General features: G+C 39.1%; 1 protein-coding gene across 1 annotated transcript in view; it reads left to right on the top strand.

Annotated features, from left to right (window-relative positions):
* TESK2 (testis associated actin remodelling kinase 2) overlaps window positions 1–19,900 on the top strand; it is a 129,108-nt gene that overhangs the window by 23,990 nt on the left and 85,218 nt on the right. Inside the window, exon 2 of the mRNA XM_082833903.1 lies at window positions 4,679–4,990. Coding sequence (XP_082690029.1) covers window positions 4,769–4,990 — 222 coding nt within the window. The 5' untranslated portion in view covers window positions 4,679–4,768. The remainder of the gene's footprint in view (window positions 1–4,678; window positions 4,991–19,900) is intronic.

Below are 19,900 nucleotides of genomic sequence, written 5' to 3' on the forward strand. Positions count from 1 at the left end.
CGTCTGTATATCTTCTTTGGAGAAATGTCTGTTTCGGTCTTCTGCCCACTTTTTGATTTGGTTGTTTGTTTCTTTTGATATTGAGTTGCATGAGCTGTTTGTATATTTTGGAGATTAATCCCTTGGTTTGGTTGCTTTATTTTACAAATATTTTTGTACACTAAGTTGGTTGCTTTATTTTACATTTTCTCCCATTCTGTATTTTTCTAAAGTTTCTTTTTCTTTTCCATCTCTGTCCAAATTGTAATTGGCCTGGACTTCCTCTGCACTCAAATCCTGATCCTCTTTTATATGCGGATGACTAGCTTAACTCCTTACAGCTCTCATAGTGGAAAAACACTGAACTAAGTAATAATGAAATGGAAAAAGCTTGAGCTTTGGTGCTGGGTGGACCTTTGTTCCAGTTCTGGTTCTACCAGGTCTGTTTCCTTAGACAAGTTCTTAACCTCCTGAGCCTACATTTGTTTTTCTGTAAAATCGGGATCATACCTGCCTTGGTGGTATATTTTGAGGATTAAATGAGAAAGTGCCTGTGAAATTCTTGGTGTTTTTTTTTAAAAAGCTATTAATATTCCCTTCCCTGCTGTAGGGGATCTTCAACTCTTAGTGTACATAAGAATCACTGGGAAACTTGGTAAAATTTCTAGGCCTCACTCCAAGAGATTCTGATTTAGTGGGTCAAGGTTGAGACCCAAGAATCTGAGTTTTAAATGAAGTCCTTGGGTAATTTTGAAGCAGATGATCAACAGACATACTTTTAGAAGTGCATTATCCTTGGTTCTAAGTCTAGCTTTGCTAGTAAATACCTTATAGCTATGGGCACATTATTTATGCTTTCTGGTCCTTGTGTTTCCTAAAATATAAAATGAACTTCATGGTCTCTACTGGCTGTAAAATTTTAAAAATGTTGGTCTTATAATGCTAAATTTTTGATCTGGTGAGTTGTTGCCACTTTTTGGCAGACGTTCAATAGAGATACTTAAATGTTTCATTCTTTTTTTCTTCTTTTTTTTGGCCGCGTCGGGTCTTAGTTGCGGCACGTGGGATCTTTTTTTTCTTGTGGCATGCGGGCTGTTCGTTGCGGCGTGCAGGCTTCTCTCTAGTTGTGGCATGCGGGTTCTCTCTCTAGTTGTGGCACGTGGGCTCCAGAATGCATGGGCTCTGTACTTGGCAGCATGCGGGCTCTCTTGTTGAAGCCTCAGTATTTGTGGCACGTGGGCTTAGTTGCCCCATGTCACGTGGGACCTTAGTTCTCCGACCAGGAATTGAACCCACTTCCCCTGCACTGGAAGGCAAATTCTTTACCACTGGACCACGAGGAAAGTCTCAAATGTTTCATTCTTTAGGAACTTGGATTATTCTTCCTTCTGTGAAGAATGGTGACACTAGCTAGGCAAAAATAATTTGTTTTAAAGATACAGTTATATCTCATGGAACCTTAAGCCAGGATACAGTTAGGCCTCAGGAATCAGGGATTAGAGCACATTAGGAAAATCAAGAAGTTCTTGTCTGTGCCTTTTTTTCCTCTGCAAATTTGCCTTAATCCCTTGGCTTATTCTGCCTTCAAGCCTGCATGGTAGAAAATCGCCATGGCCAACAGCTCCTGACTTTACATGGTTTCCATTTTAGAAAGCAGCCAGACTGAGGCTGGAATATCTTAATTCCAATTCCAAATTGCCCAGAAAGGAAATGTGATTGGTCCATATTGAGTAGAACGCTACCAACTTTGGCTACAGCAGGGTCATATTGTAAGGATATCCCTGCAAGCCCTGCTGCTAATTCTCCATGATTGGAGGTGGTAGAGGTATTCTGGGTTAGGTATTCATCACATTTATGGAAGTGTTTCACTAATTGTAGAATCACAATGTTGTATTTTGCATAGGACTCTTATAATTGATTCTTTTTAAAAAATCTTTTTCAATACTAATTTTATTTTTATTAAAAAATTTTTTTATTTTAAAAATATTTTATTTATTTGGTTGCACTGAGTCTTAGTTGTGGCAGGTGGGCTCCTTAGTTGGGGCTCACGGACTCCTTAGTTGCTGCTCGCCGGCTCCTTAGTTGCGGTTTGCTGGCTTCTTAGTTGTGGCATGCATGTGGGATCTAGTTCCTTGACCAGGGATTGAACCTGGGGTCCCTGCATTGGGAGCATGGAGTCTTAACCACTGTGCCACCAGGGAAGTCCCCAGATTTTTATTTTATATTGGAGTATAGTTGATTAACAGTGTTGTGTTAGTTTCACGTGTACAGCAGAGTGATTCATTTATACATATACATGTAACTATTCTTTTTCAAATTCTTTTCCCATTTAGGTGATTACAGATTATTGAGCAGAGTTCCCTGTGCTACACAGTAGGTCCTTATTAGTTATCTGTTTTATATATAGAAGTGTGCCTGTGTCAATCCCAGTCTCCCAATTTATCCTCCCCCCATATTCCTGGTAACTATAAGTTTGTTTTCTACATCTGTGACTCTATTTCTGTTTTGTAAGTACGTTCATTTGTACCATTTTTTTTTAGATTCCACATGTAAGCGATATCATATGATATTTGTCTTTCTCTGTCTGACTTACTTCACTCAGTATGACAATCTCTAGATCCATCCATGTTGCTGCAAATGGCATTATTTTGTTCTTTTTTATGGCTGAGTAATATTCCATTGTACATATGTACCACATCTTTATCCATTCTTCTGTCAGTGGACATTAAGGTTGCTTCCATGTCCTGGCTATTGTAAATAGTGCTGCAATGAACGTTGGGGCACAGGTATTGTTTCAAATTATGGTTTTCTCTGGATATATGCCCAGGAGCGGGATTGCTGGATCATATGGTAGCTCTATTTTTAGTATTTTAAGGAATCTCCATACTGTTCTCCATAGTGGGTGTACCAATTTACATTCCCACCAACAGTGTAGGAGGGTTCCCTATTCTCCACACCCTCTCCAGCATTTATTGTTTGTAGATTTTTTGATGATGGCCATTCTGACTGGTGTGAAGTGATACCTCATTGTAGTTTTGATTTGCATTTCTCTAATAATTAGCCATGTTGAGCGTCTTTTCATGTGCCTATTGGCCATCTGTGTGTCTTCTTTGGAGAAATGTCTATTTAGGTCTTCTGCCCATTTTTTGATTGGGTTGTTTGGTTTTTTGATATTGAACTGCATAATATGTTTGTAAATTTTGGAGATGAGTTGCATCATTTGCAAATATTTTCTCCCATTTTGTGGGTTGTCTTTTTGTTTTGTTTATGGTGTCCTTTGCTATGCAAAAGCTTTTGAGTTTAATTAGGTCCCAGTTGTTTATTTTTGTTTTTATTTCCATTACTCTGGGAGACAGATCGAAAAAGATATTGCAATTTATGTGAAAGAGTGTTCTGCCTGTATTTTCCTCTACCAGTTTTTAAAAAGTATTTATTTATTTGTTTGTTTGTTTAGGCTGTGTTAGGTCTTAGTTGGGGCATGTGGGAACTTTAGTTGCAGCATGCAGACTTCTTAGTTGCAGCATGCACACGGCATCTAGTTCCCTGACCAGGGATTGAACCTGGGCCCCCTGCATTGGGAGTGTGGAGTCTTACCCGCTGGAGCACCAGGGAAGTCTCCTCTGAGAGTTTTATAGATGCTGGGAAAACTGGACAACTACATGTAAAAAAAAAAATTAAATTAGAACATCTTTTTAACACCGTACACAAAAATAAACTTAAAATGGATTAAAGGGACTTCCCTGGTGGTCCAGTGGTAAAGAATCCACCTTACAATGCAGGGGGCACAGGTTCCATCCCTGGTCAGGGAACTAGAATCCCACATACTGCGGGACAACTAAGCCCCTCGTGCCACAACTACTGAGCTCGCGCCTCAACTAAAGACGAGAAAACCCACATGCCACAACTAGAGAGAAGCCTGCGCACTGCAATGAAAGATCCCGCATGCCTCAACGAAGATCCATGCGTGCCACAACTAAGACCTGACACAACCAAAAATAAATAAATAATAAATAAATCTTTTAAAGAAAATGGATTAAAGGCCTAAATATAATTGATTCTTGTGGAAAAAGTAGATGTTGGGAGAGACAGGCTAAAAGAAAAAGTGGGTTTTTGTTTTTATTCTTAGGTGCCAGATGGGATGGAGCCTTCTGTAGTCACTTCTGCTGGACTGGGTTGTTTAATCAAGAGTGGAATTTTAAATTGCTTTTGGATATAGTTTTCTTTTAAAATTATACAATTTTATAGTATAAAATATTTGTCATCCTTGTTTTATATATTTGGACTTAATGATTTTTCAAATGACGAGAAAATTATATGAGGCTGTGAAGGGCATTGGCAGGAGCACAGGCTTTTGAATCAGACAATCTGGCATGTTAACTTTATCTGTACCATTTGGTGACTGTATGATTGCTTGACCTCTCTGTGAAATGAACATAATCTTATATCATGGGTTATTTGAGAATCAAATGACATGACATATGCATAACTCTTATAGTATGTTTCTTAGATAATAGGTACTCAACGAATAATAGATATATCACCGCTTTTTGAAGGTAAAAGCATAAAGTGTTTTTTAGATCTGAAAATCAGGAGCTAGAGTATGAAAGAGGAAATATTTTTACATTGATAGTGTTCTGTATGCCTGTATTTATTATTCGTTAATGGTTTTAATGAAATATCATTTTAATCTCTTATTTAGTGACAAGCCAGAAGAGAAGTAAAACTCAACAGAAATTTACTATGTGTGGAATTCATTCCTAAAAGAAGAAAAAAAGTGATTATTGAGACTATGGATCGGAGCAAACGGAATTCAATTGCAGGATTTCCTCCACGTGTGGAGCGTCTTGAAGATTTTGAAGGAGGTGGTGGAGGGGACGGGAACATGACCCAGGTGGGAAGAGTTTGGCCCTCTTCATATCGAGCTCTTATAAGTGCCTTTTCCAGACTGACGCGTTTAGATGACTTCACCTGTGAAAAAATAGGGTCTGGCTTCTTCTCTGAAGTGTTCAAGGTGAGTGATGCATCAGTTTTTCTTATATTGTCTTGTTGATGGTCAGTTTCACTGCAGAGTTGACAGTTGTGTTTAATTAAGACATAGGCTTTGCCTTGTCAGAGTGCTGTGGATCTTGAGCAGTGTTACAAACTGTCCTCTTGAGCTATCTATTAACTTGTAAGATATTTTATTTATTTTAATTATAAAAATACTACATGCTGATCAAAAATTAAAATAATATAGGAGCCTCTTCCACTCCCCCAGAATTCTTCATCAGCCCAAATGGAAACTTTGTACCCATTAAAAAATAACTCCCTCCACTACCCTTAGCCCTGTTAATGTCTGTTCTACCTTCTGTCTCTATGAATATGTCTATTCTAGGTATCTCATATTAATGGAATTATACAATATTTGTCCTTTTATGCCTGGATTATTTCACTTAGCATAATGTCCTCAAGATTCATCCATGTTGAAGCATATATCAGAATTTTGTTTCTTTGGAATTCTCTGGCGATCCAGTGATTAGGACTTGGTGCTGTCACTGCCGGGGCTCTGATTTGATCCCTGGTCCGGGAGTTAAGATCCTGCAAGCCACATGGCAGGGCAAAAAAAAGAATTTCATTTCATTTTATATCTGAATAATATCCCATTGTATGTATATACCACATTTTTTTTATCCATTCACCAGCTGATGGACATTTAGGTTGTTTCCTCCTTTTGATTATTGTAAATGCTGCTGCTATGAACACTGATGTACAAGTAACTGAGTCCCTGCTTTCAGTTCTTTTGGGTATTTACCTATAAGTGAAACTGATGGGTCATATAGTAATTCTGTGTTTAGCTTTTTAAAGAAATTGTGGTAAAATACACATAACATAAAATTCACTGTCTTAACCATTTTTAAGTGTACAGTTTTAAGTATATTCACATTGCTGTGCAACCAGTCTTCAGAACTTTTTCATCTTGCAAAACTGAAACTCTGTACCTACTAAATAATTCTTCCCTTCCCTCTCCCCACAGCTCCTGGCAACAACCATTCTACTTTCTGTTTCTGAGTTTGACTACTCTAGATACCCTATATAAATGAAATCATGTAGTTTTTGTCTTTTTGTGATTACCTTATTTCACTTAGTCTGTTTTACTTTTTAAGGAACCACCATACTATTTTATGTAGAGTTGTACCATTTTACATTCCCATCAGCAACGTACAACAGTTCTCATTTCTCCATATTCTTACTAACACTTGTTCTTTCTTTCTTTCTTTCTTTCTTTCTTTCTTTCTTTCTTTCTTTCTTTCTTTCTTTCTTTCTTTCTTTCTTTCTTTCTTTCTTTCCTTCTTCCTTCCTTCCTTCCTTCCTTCCTTCCTTCCTTCCTTCCTTCCTTTCTTTCTTTCTTTCTTTCTGATATTAGCAATTCTGGTGGGTATGGAGTGATCTCTCATGTGACTTTGATTTGCATTTCTCTAATGACTAGTGATGTTGAGCATCTTTGCATTGGCCTTTTGTGTATCTTCTTTGGAAAAATATCTATGCAAGTCTTTTGTCCTTTTTTTTTTTTTTTTTGTGGTATGCGGGCCTCCCACCGCTGCGACCTTTCCCGTTGCGGAGCACAGGCTCTGGACGCGCAGGCCCAGCAGCCACGTCCCACGGGCCCAGCCGCTCCGCGGCACGCGGGATCCTCCCAGACTAGGGCACGAACCCGCACCCCCCCGCATCGGCAGGCGGACTCCCAACCACTGCGCCACCAGGGAAGCCTTTTTTGTCCAGTTTTGAGTTCGATTTTATTTGTATGTAAGGGTCATATCCTTTATCAGATATATGATTTGAAAATATTTTCTCTTATTCTGTGGGTTGTCTTTTTGCACTCTTATAGTGTCCTTTGATGCACACAAGTTTTTAATTCTGATTATGTCTAGTTTACCTAGTTTTTCTTTTGTTGCCTGTGCTTTTGGTGTCATGCCCCAAAATAACTTCCAAATCCAATATCATGATTTTCCCCAATGATTTCTTCTAAGAGTTTTATAGTTTTAGCTCTTACATTTATGTCTTTGATCCATTTAAGTTAATTTTTGTATGTAGTGAAAGGAAAGGTCTAACTTCATTCATTCAATGGTGCTGAGTTTTCCCAGCACCATTTGTTGAAAAAAACTGTTCTTTCCCCATTGAATGGTCTTGGCACCCTGTTGAAAATCAGTTGATCATATGTGCCAGTGTTGATAACGCTTTTATTTTATTTTATTTAAAAACATTTATTTAGGGACTTCCCTGGTGGCACAGTGGTTAAGAATCCGCCTGCCAATTCAGGGGACACGGGTTTGATCCCTGGTCCGGGAAGATCCCACATGCCACAGAGCAACTAAGCTCGTGTGCCACAACTGCTGAGCCTGCACTTTAGAGCCTGCGAGCCACAACTACTGAGCCCATGTGCCACAACTACTGAAGCTCACACACCTAGAGCCCATGCTCTGCAACAAGAGAAGCCACTGCAATGAGAAGCCTGTGCACCACAACGAAGAGGAGCCCCCGCTCGCTGCAACCAAAGAAAAGCCCACGCACACAACAAAGACCCAACGCAGCCAAAAATAAAATAAATAAAAAATAAAATAAATAAATTTATAAAAAAAAGAAAGTCATTGCCATACCCAAGGTCATCTAGGTTTTCTTCTGTGTTATCGTCTAGGAGTTTTACAGTTTTGCATTTTATGTTTAGGTCTGTGATCCATTTTGAGTTAATTTTTATGAAGGTGTAAAGTCTATGTCTAGATTCATTTTTTTGCATGTGAATCTCTAGTTCTTCCAGCCGCATTTCCTGAAAAGACTATTTTTGCTCTGTTTTATTGCCTTTGCTTCTTTGTCAAAGATCAATTGACTGTATTTATGTGTATTTCTGGACTCTGTATTCTATTCCATTCATCTGTTTGTTTATTCTTTCATCAATACAACAAAGTCTTGATTACTGTAGCTTTATAATATGTTTTGAGGTCAAGTATTTGTTCTTCTTTAACACTGAGTTGGCTGTTCTGGGTTTTTGGCCTCTCTATATACACTTTAGAATCAGTTTGTTGATATATACAAGATAACTTGCTGGGATTTTGGGATTGCATTGAGTCTACAGATTAAATTGGGAAAAACTGACATTTTGACAATATTGAGTCTTATCCATGAACATGGAATACCTCTCCATGTATGTAGTTCTTCTTTGTTATCTCATCAGGGTTTTGTAGTTTTCTTCATATAGATCTTGTACATATTTTGTTAGATTTACACCCAAATATTTTATTTTGGGGGTTGCTGATGTAAATAGTAATTTGTAATTTTAAATTCTACTTATTCATTGCCTGTATATAGGAATGTAATTGGGCTTTTTTGTACTAACCTTGTATCTTGCAACCTTACTATAATTGCTTATTAATTTCAGGAGGTTTTTAAAAAAGTAATTAATTAATTTGGCTGCCTCAGGTCTTAGTTGTGGCATGTGGGATCTTCATTGTGGCATGTGGAATCTTTTGTTGCAGCACACAGGCTTCTCTCTAGTTGTGGTGCTCAGGCTCCAGACGCTCAGTCTCAGTAGTTGTGGCTCACGGGCCTAGTTGCTCCACGGCATGTGGGATCTTCCCAGACCAGGGCTCAAACCCGTGTCCCCTGCATTGGCAGGCAGATTCTCAACCACTGCACCACCAGGGAAGCCCCGGAAGGTGGATTCTTAACCACTGGACCACCAGGGAAGTCCCTGTATGCTCTCATCATTTCTAGTGTAATTTGGTTTGATTTTCTTTTTTTTTTTTAAACACCTTTATTGGAGTATAATTGCTTTACAATGGTATGTTACTTTCTGCTTTATAACAAAGTGAATCAGCTATACATATACATATATCCCCATATCTCCTCCCTCTAGTGTCTCCCTCCCACCCTGATTTCCTTTTTAATCTAAGAATTATATAATATGAGATTTTAAAATTTCCACACAGTAAGTTTTCTTTTGGTAATTGTTTGATATTTAATTTCTAATTTTAGTGCATCATGATCAGAGAAAATGGCTTATATGAAGTCTGCCTTTGGAGTATAATTTAGATTTTGTTTTGGTGTAATGCATGATCAGATTTTTTTGAATGCTGCAAATGTGTTTGAAACAAATATGAATTTCTATTTGTTTGCATAAAGTTCTATATATCTCTGTTAGATTAAGCTTTTGTATTGTGTTATTCAGATGTTATATGGCCTTCTTTATTTTAGTCTAATCTATTTCTTTGAAAAAGTTCTATTAATAGTTCCTAATGTGTTTATAGATTTCTCCTTGTGTTTCTCTCAGCGTGTTATTTGTTTACAGGCCATTTTGTGAAGTAGATATTAATAGAAATTCATGATTATTATTGGATTGTATGCTATAGATAGATTGTATATTTTATAAATGCTGGTTTTTTATTTTTATCCCACCTTGTGCTTTTAGCTTTGATTTCTACTTTATCTGATATCAATATTGTGTACCTTCTTCCTCACTGTATGCATTTGTCTGTTGTTTCGGTTATTATTTTCCCAGTATGTCTTTTTCCATCTCTATTTTTATTCTGTCTGTGATAGTACATTTTTAATGTGTGTCCTGTGAAACAGTTTTATATTTAGTTTTTTTGATCCAAAATTAAATTTGCCCATAAAGAGAGAGATTGTAATCTGTTTACATTTATTGTGATTACTTCTGTCTTTATACTGAGTAAACTCTTAAATGGTAATTTAATGAGTATAGAATTTAGGACAGTAGTTATTTTCCTCAGCACTTTGAAATTACTCTTCCCCTTTTTCTTCTTCTTTTTGTAGTTCACCTCTATTTTTACTGATAAGTTAATTCTTAGTCTGGTTGTTACCCTTTTTATTTTTCATTTATTTATGTATTTTTTTAAAAGACTATGGTTTCTTTTTTCTTTTTTTTTTTGGCTGCAGTTGGTCTTCATTACTGCACATGGGCTTTCTCTAGTTGCGGCGAGTGGGGCCTACTGTTCGTTGTGGTGCGTGGGCTTCTCGTTGCAGTGGCTTCTCTTGTTGTGGAGCATGGGCACTAGGCACACAGGCCTCAGTAGTCGTGGCACATGGGCTCAGTAGTTGTGGCTCACGGGCTCTAGAGCACAGGCTCAGTAGTTGTGGCGCACGGGCTTAGTTGCTGCATGGCATGTGGGATCTTCCTGGACCAGGGATCGAACCTGTGTCCCCTGCATTGTCAGGCGGATTCTTAACCACTGCTCCACCAGGGAAGTCCCAGGGATTTTTTTTTTTTATCTCTTTTTATCTCTGTGCACTGCTGTATCCTCAGTGTCTAGAATTCTACTTGGCACATAGTACCCATTTTTCTACAAGGTTATTTTTCTTGTATCTTACTGATTTGTGGGACTCCTTTATATCTGTGCTATGAATTATAGATATTTTCTAAGATTGTAGTGCTTTTTAACCTAGTTTTTAACAATTTTGCAATGTAGAAATAGTTCATTTTGTTTTTTTACTGTCTTGACTTCTGTTTCTTTTATTATTTAGAAAGGCTGTCTGCACTCCTTTGTTATAAATAACATAATTTTTTTCTAATCACTTTTATGGTATTACTACTTATGTTTAAATATTTGATCCATCTGGAATTTATTTTTTAAGATGTGTACTCAGTTCTACCAGCAACCTTTAGTTTATATCAATCTTTAATATTTTTCTCACTGATTGGAAATGTCACCTTTATTCTATACTGAATTTTCCTAAGTATTTTGGTCTCTTTCTAGACTTTATTCTATTGCATTGAACTGTCTATTCATATACCAGCATTGCAGCTTTATTTTAATATCTGGTTAGTCTAGTTCTCCATCATTATTATTCCTTTTCAGAATTTTCTTGGCATTTCTTCCTTTTTTTTTTTTTTTTTTTTTTTTGCGGTACGCGGGCCTTTCACTGTTGTGGCCTCTCGCATTGCAGAGCGCAGGCTCCGGACGCGCAGGCTCAGCAGCCATGGCTCACGGGCCTAGCCGCTCCACTGCATGTGGGATCTTCCCGGACTGGGGCACGAACCCATGTCCCCTGCATCGGCAGGCGGACTCTCAACCACTGCGCCACCAGGGAAGCCCAACTTCCATTATATCTTATATTTGTTGTTTGCATATGAGGACTATTAATTTTTACATATTAATTTTTGGTGCATCTAGTATGCTGAGTTTTTTAATGTTTGCAGTAGATTCACTTTGATTTTCCAGACATACAGTCATATCTGTGAATGATGATAAATTTATTTCCCATTTTTATATCTCACTTATCTTTTTCTCAATAAATTGCATTGATCAATACTTCCTAAAATGTTAAATAATAGTGATATTTGACATCTTTGTGTTGTTCCTGACTTTAATGGGAATACTTGTAGTGTTTCCTAATTAAACATGATATGGTTTTGGGGCTGAAGTAGATATCTCTTTTTCTACTGGATCTTCAAAATCTTAACAAAAAATCTCCTGTTTTGTGAATAATTATTTTTATGCAGTATGGATATGGAATTTTTACCGTATGTCTTTTCAAAGCCTGTAGTATGATTGTTAATTTTATGTGTCAACTTGACTGGGTGAGGGGGTGCCTAGATATATGGTCAAATTTTATTCTGGGTGTGTCTGTGAGAGAAAGTTTTGGATAAGATTATCATTTGATCAGTAGCCTGAGTAAAGCAGATTGCCCTCCCTAATGTGGGTTACCCTCATCCAATCATTTGAAGGCCCATGTAGAACAGAAAGGCTGACCTTCCTATCATTAGAGGGAACTTCTCCCTGACTACTTTAGCTGGGATATCTGTATTTTCCTGCCTTCCTTTGGATTGGAACTGAAATATTGGCTCTTCTTGGGCCTTGAGCCTGCCAGCTTTTGTACTGGAACCTATACCATCGGCTCTCCTGGTTCTCAGGCCTTCAGACTCAGACTGAAATTACCAGTGGCTTTCCTGGGTCTCCAGCTTACTGACTGGAGCTCTTGAGACTTCTCAGTCTATAACTGTGTGAGCCAATTCCTTATAATAAATCTCTTTGTCTCTGTACATATCTTGTTTGTTCTGTTTCTCTGAAGAACTCTGATACATATGGTGATACATGTGTTTTTCTCTTTTGCTCCCTTAGTAAAGTGAATTATATTAGTAGGTTGCCTAATAGTGAGTTACCTTTGCATTCTTGGTGTATTATTCTTTAATGAGTTGCTAACTTCTTTTTTTTTTCTTTAATTATTTTATTTATTTATTTTTGTCTGCGTTGGGTCTTTGCTGCTGTGCATGGGCCCTCTCAAGCTGCAGCGAGCGGGGCCACTCCTCGCCGCGGTGCACGGGCCTCTCACTGCAGTGGCCTCTGCCGTTGCGGAGCAGTGGCTCCAGGTGCGTGGGCTTCAGCAGTTGTGGCACGCGGGCTCTAGCGCACAGGCTCAGTAGTTGTGGTGCATGGGCTTAGTTGCTCTGCAGCATGTGGGATCTTCCTGGACCAGGGATCGAACCTGTGTCCCCTGCATTGGCAGGTAGATTCTTACCCACTGCGCACCAGGGAAGCCCCAGTGTGTTTATTTTTAAGGTTCATGATGAATTTAGCTAGTTTGCTCTCTTAAGAAATAATTAAGACTGATGAACTAGGGCAGTGGTTCTCAACTGGGGTCAGTTTTGCCCTCCTAAGAGATATTTTGCAATGTCTGGAGATATTTTTGGTTGTCACAACTGGGCAGGGGGTGCTACTGGCATCTAGTGGGTAGAGGCCAGTGATGCTATTAACATTCTACAATACACAGGATAGCCCTCCACAACAAAGAATTGTCTGGCCCAAAATGTTAATAGTGCTGAGGTTATATAAATCCCTGGTCTAAAAGCACTAAAAAGATGAAAGTATAACATCTGTTACTGAATTTAGGAAGAATATACTTTTAGAAACAAAACAGTTTGGATTTACATTTAAAACCATTTGTGAGCTTCAAAGAGTTTCCTTTGATTGTTAATCTTTTTCACGTTTTTAAAAACTATACAACAGATTAGGGTAATTTCATTGTTTCTAGGAAAATGACTTAGAATATTTTGGTTGTTAGTGAAACCTATTTAGGGAAGAACTGAGGTATGTGTAAGAAGAGGTGACATGAGTGTTTATAAAGTAAGGGAAAAGAATGTAAAACCAAATGGCACAATGGCCCTAATCTCTTACCTTCTGGTAAGTGGAAAATCTATTCAGCTTTACTGTAGCACTGGCTGACAACCTGTTCAGTGTTTTAAATTAAGAGTGCTTCTGGTAGGATACAGTAGAAGCCTCTTAATTTCTTTTTTTAAAAAATTAATTAATTTCTTTATTTTTTTGGCTGTGTTGGGTCTTTGCTTCTACGCGCGGGCTTTCTTTTTGGTTGCGGCGAGTGGGGACTCCTCTTTGTTGCAGTGTGCGGGCTCTCATTTTGGTGGCTTCTCTTGTGGAGCACGGGCTCTAGGTGTGCGGGCTTCAGTAGTTGTGGCACACGGGCTTCAGTAGTTGTGGCTCGTGGGCTCTAGAGCACAGACTCAGTAGCTGTGGTGCATGGGCTTTGTTGCTCCGCGACATGTTGGGATCTTCCCAGACCAGGGCTCGAACCCGTGTTCCCTGCATTGGCAGGTGGATTCTCAACCACTGCGCCACCAGGGAAGCCCTTAATTTCTTTTTATACTAATCCTTGTTTTGTTTGGGAATATAATTGGAAGGAGAATTTCTAGGAAGATGACTTTTCCAGTCTCTTGAGATAAGTGAAGTACCCCATGAGATACTAAAACACAGAATTATTTTAGTATGTATTGTGAAACCTATAAAACCTGGAATCCCATTCTAGAACAAAGTATCAATGCGATTTCTTTTCTTTTTAATAAGAGCTTTACTGAGAGATAATTCATATACCATAAAATTCTCCTTTTTTAAATACATAATTCAATGGTTTTTAGTATATTTACAAGGTTGTACATCCCTCACCACTGTCTAATTTAAAAATGTTTTTATCATCCTAAACAGAAATCCTGTACTTATTAATAGTCACTGCCCATTCCTCCCTTCCCCCATCTCCAGGCAACCACTAGTATTCTACTTCATGTCTCTATAGACTTGCTTCTTCTGGACATTTCATATAAATGGAATCATACAATATGTGACCCTTATGACTGACTTCTTTTACTTAGCATAATGTTTTTAACATTGATCCATGTTACAGCATGTATCACTATATCATTCCTTTTTATGGCCCAGTAATATTACAATGTATAGGTAATACCACATTTTGTTTATATAGTCATTTATTGATAGACATTTGGATTGTTCCCATCTTTTGGTTATTGTGAATAGTGCAGCTATGAATATTTGTGTACAAGTATTTGTTTGAGTACTTGTTTTCAATTATTTTGAGTATATACCTAGAAGTGGGATTACTGGGTCATATAGTAATTCCATTTTACTTTTTGAGGTACTACCAGACTATTCACTGTGGCTGTTTCATTTTACATTCTACCAGCAATGTATAAGGGTTCCAGTTTCTGTAAAACTCACCAACATTTGTTATTCTATCTATTTATTATTTAAAATTTTTTTTATTATTATGACTACCCTAGTGCATGTGAAGTAGTATCTCGTGGGTTTTTTTTTTTTAGATAATAATTGATTTACAATATTATATTAGTTTCAGGTATACAACATAGTGATTCAAAAGTTTTATAGTACTCCATGTATAGTTATAAAAATTGACTATATTCCCTGTGCTGTACAATATATCCTTGTAACTTATTTTTTTGGGTTTTTTTTGTTTTGTTTTGTTTTGTTTGTGGTACGCGGGCCTCTCACTGTTGTGGCCTCTCCCGTTGTGGAGCACAGGCTCCGGACGCGCAGGTTCAGCGGCCATGGCTCACAGGCCCAGCTGCTCCGTGGCATGTGGGATCCTCCTGGACTGGGGCACGAACCCGTGTCCCCTGCATCGGCAGGCGGACTCTCAACCACTGCGCCACCAGGGAAGACCTTGTAACTTATTTTTATACATAGTAGGTTGTACCTCTTAATCTCCTACCCCTATATTGCCCCTTTCCCTTTCCCTTTCTCCATTGGTAACCACTAGTTTGTTCTCTGTATCTGTGTTTGTTTCTTTTTTGTTATATTCACTAGTTTTATTTTTTTTAGATTCCACATACAAGTGATAACACATAGTATTTGTCTTTTTCTGTCTGACTTATTTCACTAAGCGTGATATCCTCCAGGTTTATCTATGTTGTTGCAAATGGTAAATTTCATTGTTTTTTATGGCTGAGTAGTAATCCATTGTATATGTATGTATACCACATCTTCTTTATCCATTTGTCTGTTGATGGACACTTAGGTTGCTTCCGTATCTTGGCTATTATAAATAATGCTGCTATGAACATGGGAGTGCATGTATTCTTTCGAATTAGTGTTATCCTTTTCTTCGGATATATACCCAGGAGTGGAATTGCTGGATCTCATAGTAGTTCTATTTTTAGTTTTTTGAGGAACCTCCATGCTGTTTTCCACAGTGGCTGTACCAGTTTACATTCCCTTCAACAGTGTGCAAGTGTTCCCTTTTCTCCATTTCCTCGCCAACACTTGTTATTTGTGATGTTTTTGGTGACAGCCATTCTGACAAGTGTGAGGTGATATGTCTTTGTGGTTTTAATTTTCACTTCCCTGATCGTTAGTGATGTTAGTGATGCGCATCTTTTCATGTGCCCGTTAGCCACATTATGTCTTCTTTGGAAAAATGTCTATTCAGGTTTTCTGTCTATTTTTAAATCGGGTATTTGTTTTTTTGATGTTGAGTTGTATGAGCTGTTTACAAATGTTGTATATTAACCCCTTATCAGTCATGTCATTTGCAAATATTTTCTCATTCAGTAGATTGTCTTTTTTTTTTGGTTGCATTGGAGGTCTTGGTTGCTGCGTGCAGCCTTTCTGTAGTTGCGGCGAGCGGGGGCTACTCTTCATTGTGTGCGGGCCTCTCATTGCAGTGGCTTCTCTTTGTTGTGGAGCATGGGCTCTAAGCGTGCGGGCTTCAGCAGTTGCAGCACGTGGGCTCAGTAGTTGTGGCTCGTGGACTCTAGAGTGCAGGCCCAGTAGTTGTGGCACATGGGCCCAGTTGCTCCACGGCATGTGGTATCTTCCCGGCGCAGGGCTCGAACCCGTGTCCCCTTTATTGGCAGGTGGATTCTTAACCACTGTGCCACCAGGGAAATCCCTTCCCTGTTTATCTATTTTATATATAGTAGTTTGTATCTGCTAATCCCAGACTCGTAATTTATCCCTCCCCCACTAAGTGAAGTGACTTACTTCATTTAGTATGATAATCTCTGGGTTCATCCATGTTGCTGCAAATGGCATAATTTTATTCCTTTTTATGGCTGAATAGTATTCCATTGTGTTTGTTTGTGTGTGTGTGTGTGTGTGTGTGTGTGTGTGTGTGTACATATATATATCACATCTTCTTTATGCATTCATCTGTTGATGGACATTTAGGTTGCTTCCATGTCTTGGCTATTGTAAAATGGTGCTACTATGAACATTGGGGTGCATGTATCTTTTCAAATTAGAGTTTTTTCCTTATATATACTCAGGAGTGGGACTGCAGGATCATATGGCAACTCTATTTTTGTTTTTTTAAGGAACCCCCATACTGTTTTCCTTAGTGGCTGTAACAATTTACATTCCCCCCCACAATGTAGGAGGGTTCCCTTTTCTCCACGCTCTCTCCAGCATTTGTTATTTGTAGACTTTTGGATGATGGCCATTCTGACTGGTGTGAGTTGATATCTCATTGTAGTGTTGATTTGCATTGGGCTCCATAGTTGTGTCTCACGGGCTCTAGAGCGCAGGCTCAGTAGTTTTGGTGCACGGGCTCAGTTGCTCCGTGGCATGTGAGATCTTCCCGGACCAGAGCTCGAACCCGTGTCCCCTGCATTGGCAAGCAGATTCTTAACCACTGTGCCACCAAGAAAGTCCCCTGCCCTTTTTTTTTTTTTGCGGTATGCGGGCCTCTCACGGTTGTGGCCTCTCCCGTTGCGGAGCACAGGCTCCGGACGCGCAGGCTCAGCGGCCATGGCTCACGGGCCCAGCCGCTCTGCGGCATGTGGGATCTTCCTGGACCGGGGCACGAACCCGTGTCCCCTGCATCGGCAGGCGGACTCTGGGCCTCTCACCGCTGCGGCCTCTCCCATCGCGGAGCACAGGCGCCGGACGCGCAGGCCCAGCGGCCATGGCTCACGGTCCCAGCCGCTCCGCAGCACGCGGGATCCTCCCGGACCGGGGCACGAACCCGTGTCCCCCGCATTGGCAGGTGGACTCTCAACCACTGTGCCACTAGGGAAGCCCCCCTGCCCATTTTTAAGTTGGGTTGTTTTTGTTGAGTCGTAGGAGTTCTTTATGTAGTGTCCTTTAATGCAGAAAAGTTATTATTTTTGTTGAGATTCAATTTTTAGTTTTCCTTTTGTTGCTTGTGCTTTTGATGTCATATCCACGAAATTGTTGCCAAATTCAATGTCATGAAGATTTTCCCTAATGTTTTTTTCTAAGAATTCTGTAGTTTTAGCTCTTAAGTTTTGGTGCTTTTTAAAATGGAATTGTCTTCTTTTCTTTTCTTTCCCTCTTCCTTCCTCCCTCCCTCCCTTCCTTCCTTCCTGGGTCTTAAAAAAAGGAATATTTTATTAAAACAAAAGTGACTACAATGAAAGGGATTTTAAAAAGAAAACTAAGAAAGTGGTGTTTTGCTTGGGAGGATTCTTATACTCATGCAATGAGGACTCTTTCTTTAACTTCAACAGTGGAAGTGTTGGAAGGATGCAGTGGCTGAGATCAAACTAAGAATGCCAATGTCAGACCAAAGCCAGTTGGTGTCTTCCAAAGTGACAGAAGGGGATACTATAGGGAAAAACACAGGAAGAGCTGAAATCTTTTTGTCTCCTCTAGAAGAGAACTTTATGTGCTGTAAGGAGAATGCTCTAGCTACCCTGCGTTCTAAGGATAGGACTTTGTTTCTAGCAGTTTTTAAAAAATATTTATTTATTTGGCTGTGCCAGGTCTTAGCTGCGGCACGTGGGATCTTCATTGCCACATGCGGGATCTTTAGTTGTGGCACGTAGGCTCTTTTAGTTGCAGCATGCGGGCTCTTAGTTGCGGCATGTGGGATCTAGTTCCCTGTTCAGGGATCGAACGCAGGCCCCCGGCATTGGGAGTGTGGAGTCTTAACCACTGGACCACCAGGGAAGTCCCTCTAGCAGTTTTGTTGTCGGGGGAATTGTCTTCTTAATTTCATTTTCAGATTGCTTATTGCTAGTGTAGAATACAATTGATTTTTATGTATTTATCTTATATCCTGTAACCTGGCTGAACTCTTCTATTAGTTCTAATAGTTTTTGTAGTGTGGATTTTTTTTTTTTTTAGAGTTTTCTATATACAAGATCATGTTGCCTGATCAATATGAATCTTGATTGCATAGGTGATCTCTTGAGAATCAATCCCCAAACATACATTCCTTTAGAAGATTAATTGAATTTCTTTGGAATCAGCTTTTCTTGTTAACTAATACAGTTAAAATGTGTCTTCTCATATAACAAGAGGTATGGCTCCTTGTTTTTAAGCCCACCATATCAAATACTTTGTCAATTTGGAACCAGATTATATTCTAAAGGCGTTGTTGGTAATGATGTCAGTCTTGAGAGAGTGGTACTCATAGTACTGATTTGATCATCCCCCCCAAAGCCTTGTTTGTCTTACTACTCTTGGGGAGATTTTCTCCTCTCCCATATCTGGACCCTTGCAGTCTGAGTTAAATGCCCATATTCTGTGTCTTCACAGAAATCTATGTTACCTTATCATATTCTTTTGACATCATCTGTTTAAAGTGTCTTGTCATCCCACTTAGCTTTAAGCTCCATGAGAACAGGGACCATGTCCTATTTACCTTCATTTCTCCAGGATATAGCACTGTGCCTAGAATAGAGTAGGCATTCATTCATCCATCTATCCATCCATTCATTCCTTCAATGTATTGTGGTCTTTCTAAATACCAGGCACTGTGAAAAGTGCTGAGACACAGTGATGATTAAAACTTGTTAATCCTGACCTTGTGGAAATTATAATCTAATGGTAAGCAGTTACATTAAGTAATTACAAGGGTAATTGCCACATAAAGGGAAGCATAGTATATTATTTATTGTTGCATAACAAGTTTACCACCAATGCGGTGGTTTAAAAGAACACATATTATTGTATCTGTTTCTGTAGTTCAAGAGTCCAGGTATGACTTAGCTGGGTGCCCTGCTTCAGAGTCTTACAAAGCTGCAATCAAGGTGTCAGCTGGGGCGGCCGTTTTACATGAGGCTCAAGTGGGGAACGATCTGCTGTTAAGCCTGCGTGGTTGTTGGCAGCATTCAATTCCTGGCATGCTGCTGAATTGAGGGCTTCTGGTCCTTGCTATGTTTCCTTCTCCATATGGAAGCTTGATTCTTCAAAGCCAGCAAACAAGAGAGTCTCCGAGCAAGATGTGGGTTAGTCTTATGTAACATCATTATATTTAGGTTGCAGTTAATTCTTCTTTAATGTTTTAATTTACATTAAAGTCACTTTTCCCATATTGAATTCGTGTGGAGTAAGTCACTGATCCTGCCAAGGGTCAGGAGGACAGAATCACATAATGGCATGACACCAGGAGGCGGAGATTATAGCGTCCAATCTGTCGCCACACACAGATTGCAGTGGGGCTACAAAAAAGCCATACGCTTAATTTGAAGAGGGATGATGGTTTTCTTGAAAAAGTGAAGTTTAAGTTGAGACCTGAAGGGTGAGTAGGAACTAGCCAAGTGAAGAAATAGGTTGGAGATGAGCATTTCTAGGAGAAGGAACAGTCTATTCATAGGCCAGTGAATGGAGTCTGAGGTGCAGTTGAGGATTTGAGAGAAGTC

This window comes from Leucopleurus acutus (assembly GCF_964270905.1).
Source record: "Leucopleurus acutus genome assembly, chromosome: 2".
Taxonomy (NCBI): domain Eukaryota; kingdom Metazoa; phylum Chordata; class Mammalia; order Artiodactyla; family Delphinidae; genus Leucopleurus; species Leucopleurus acutus.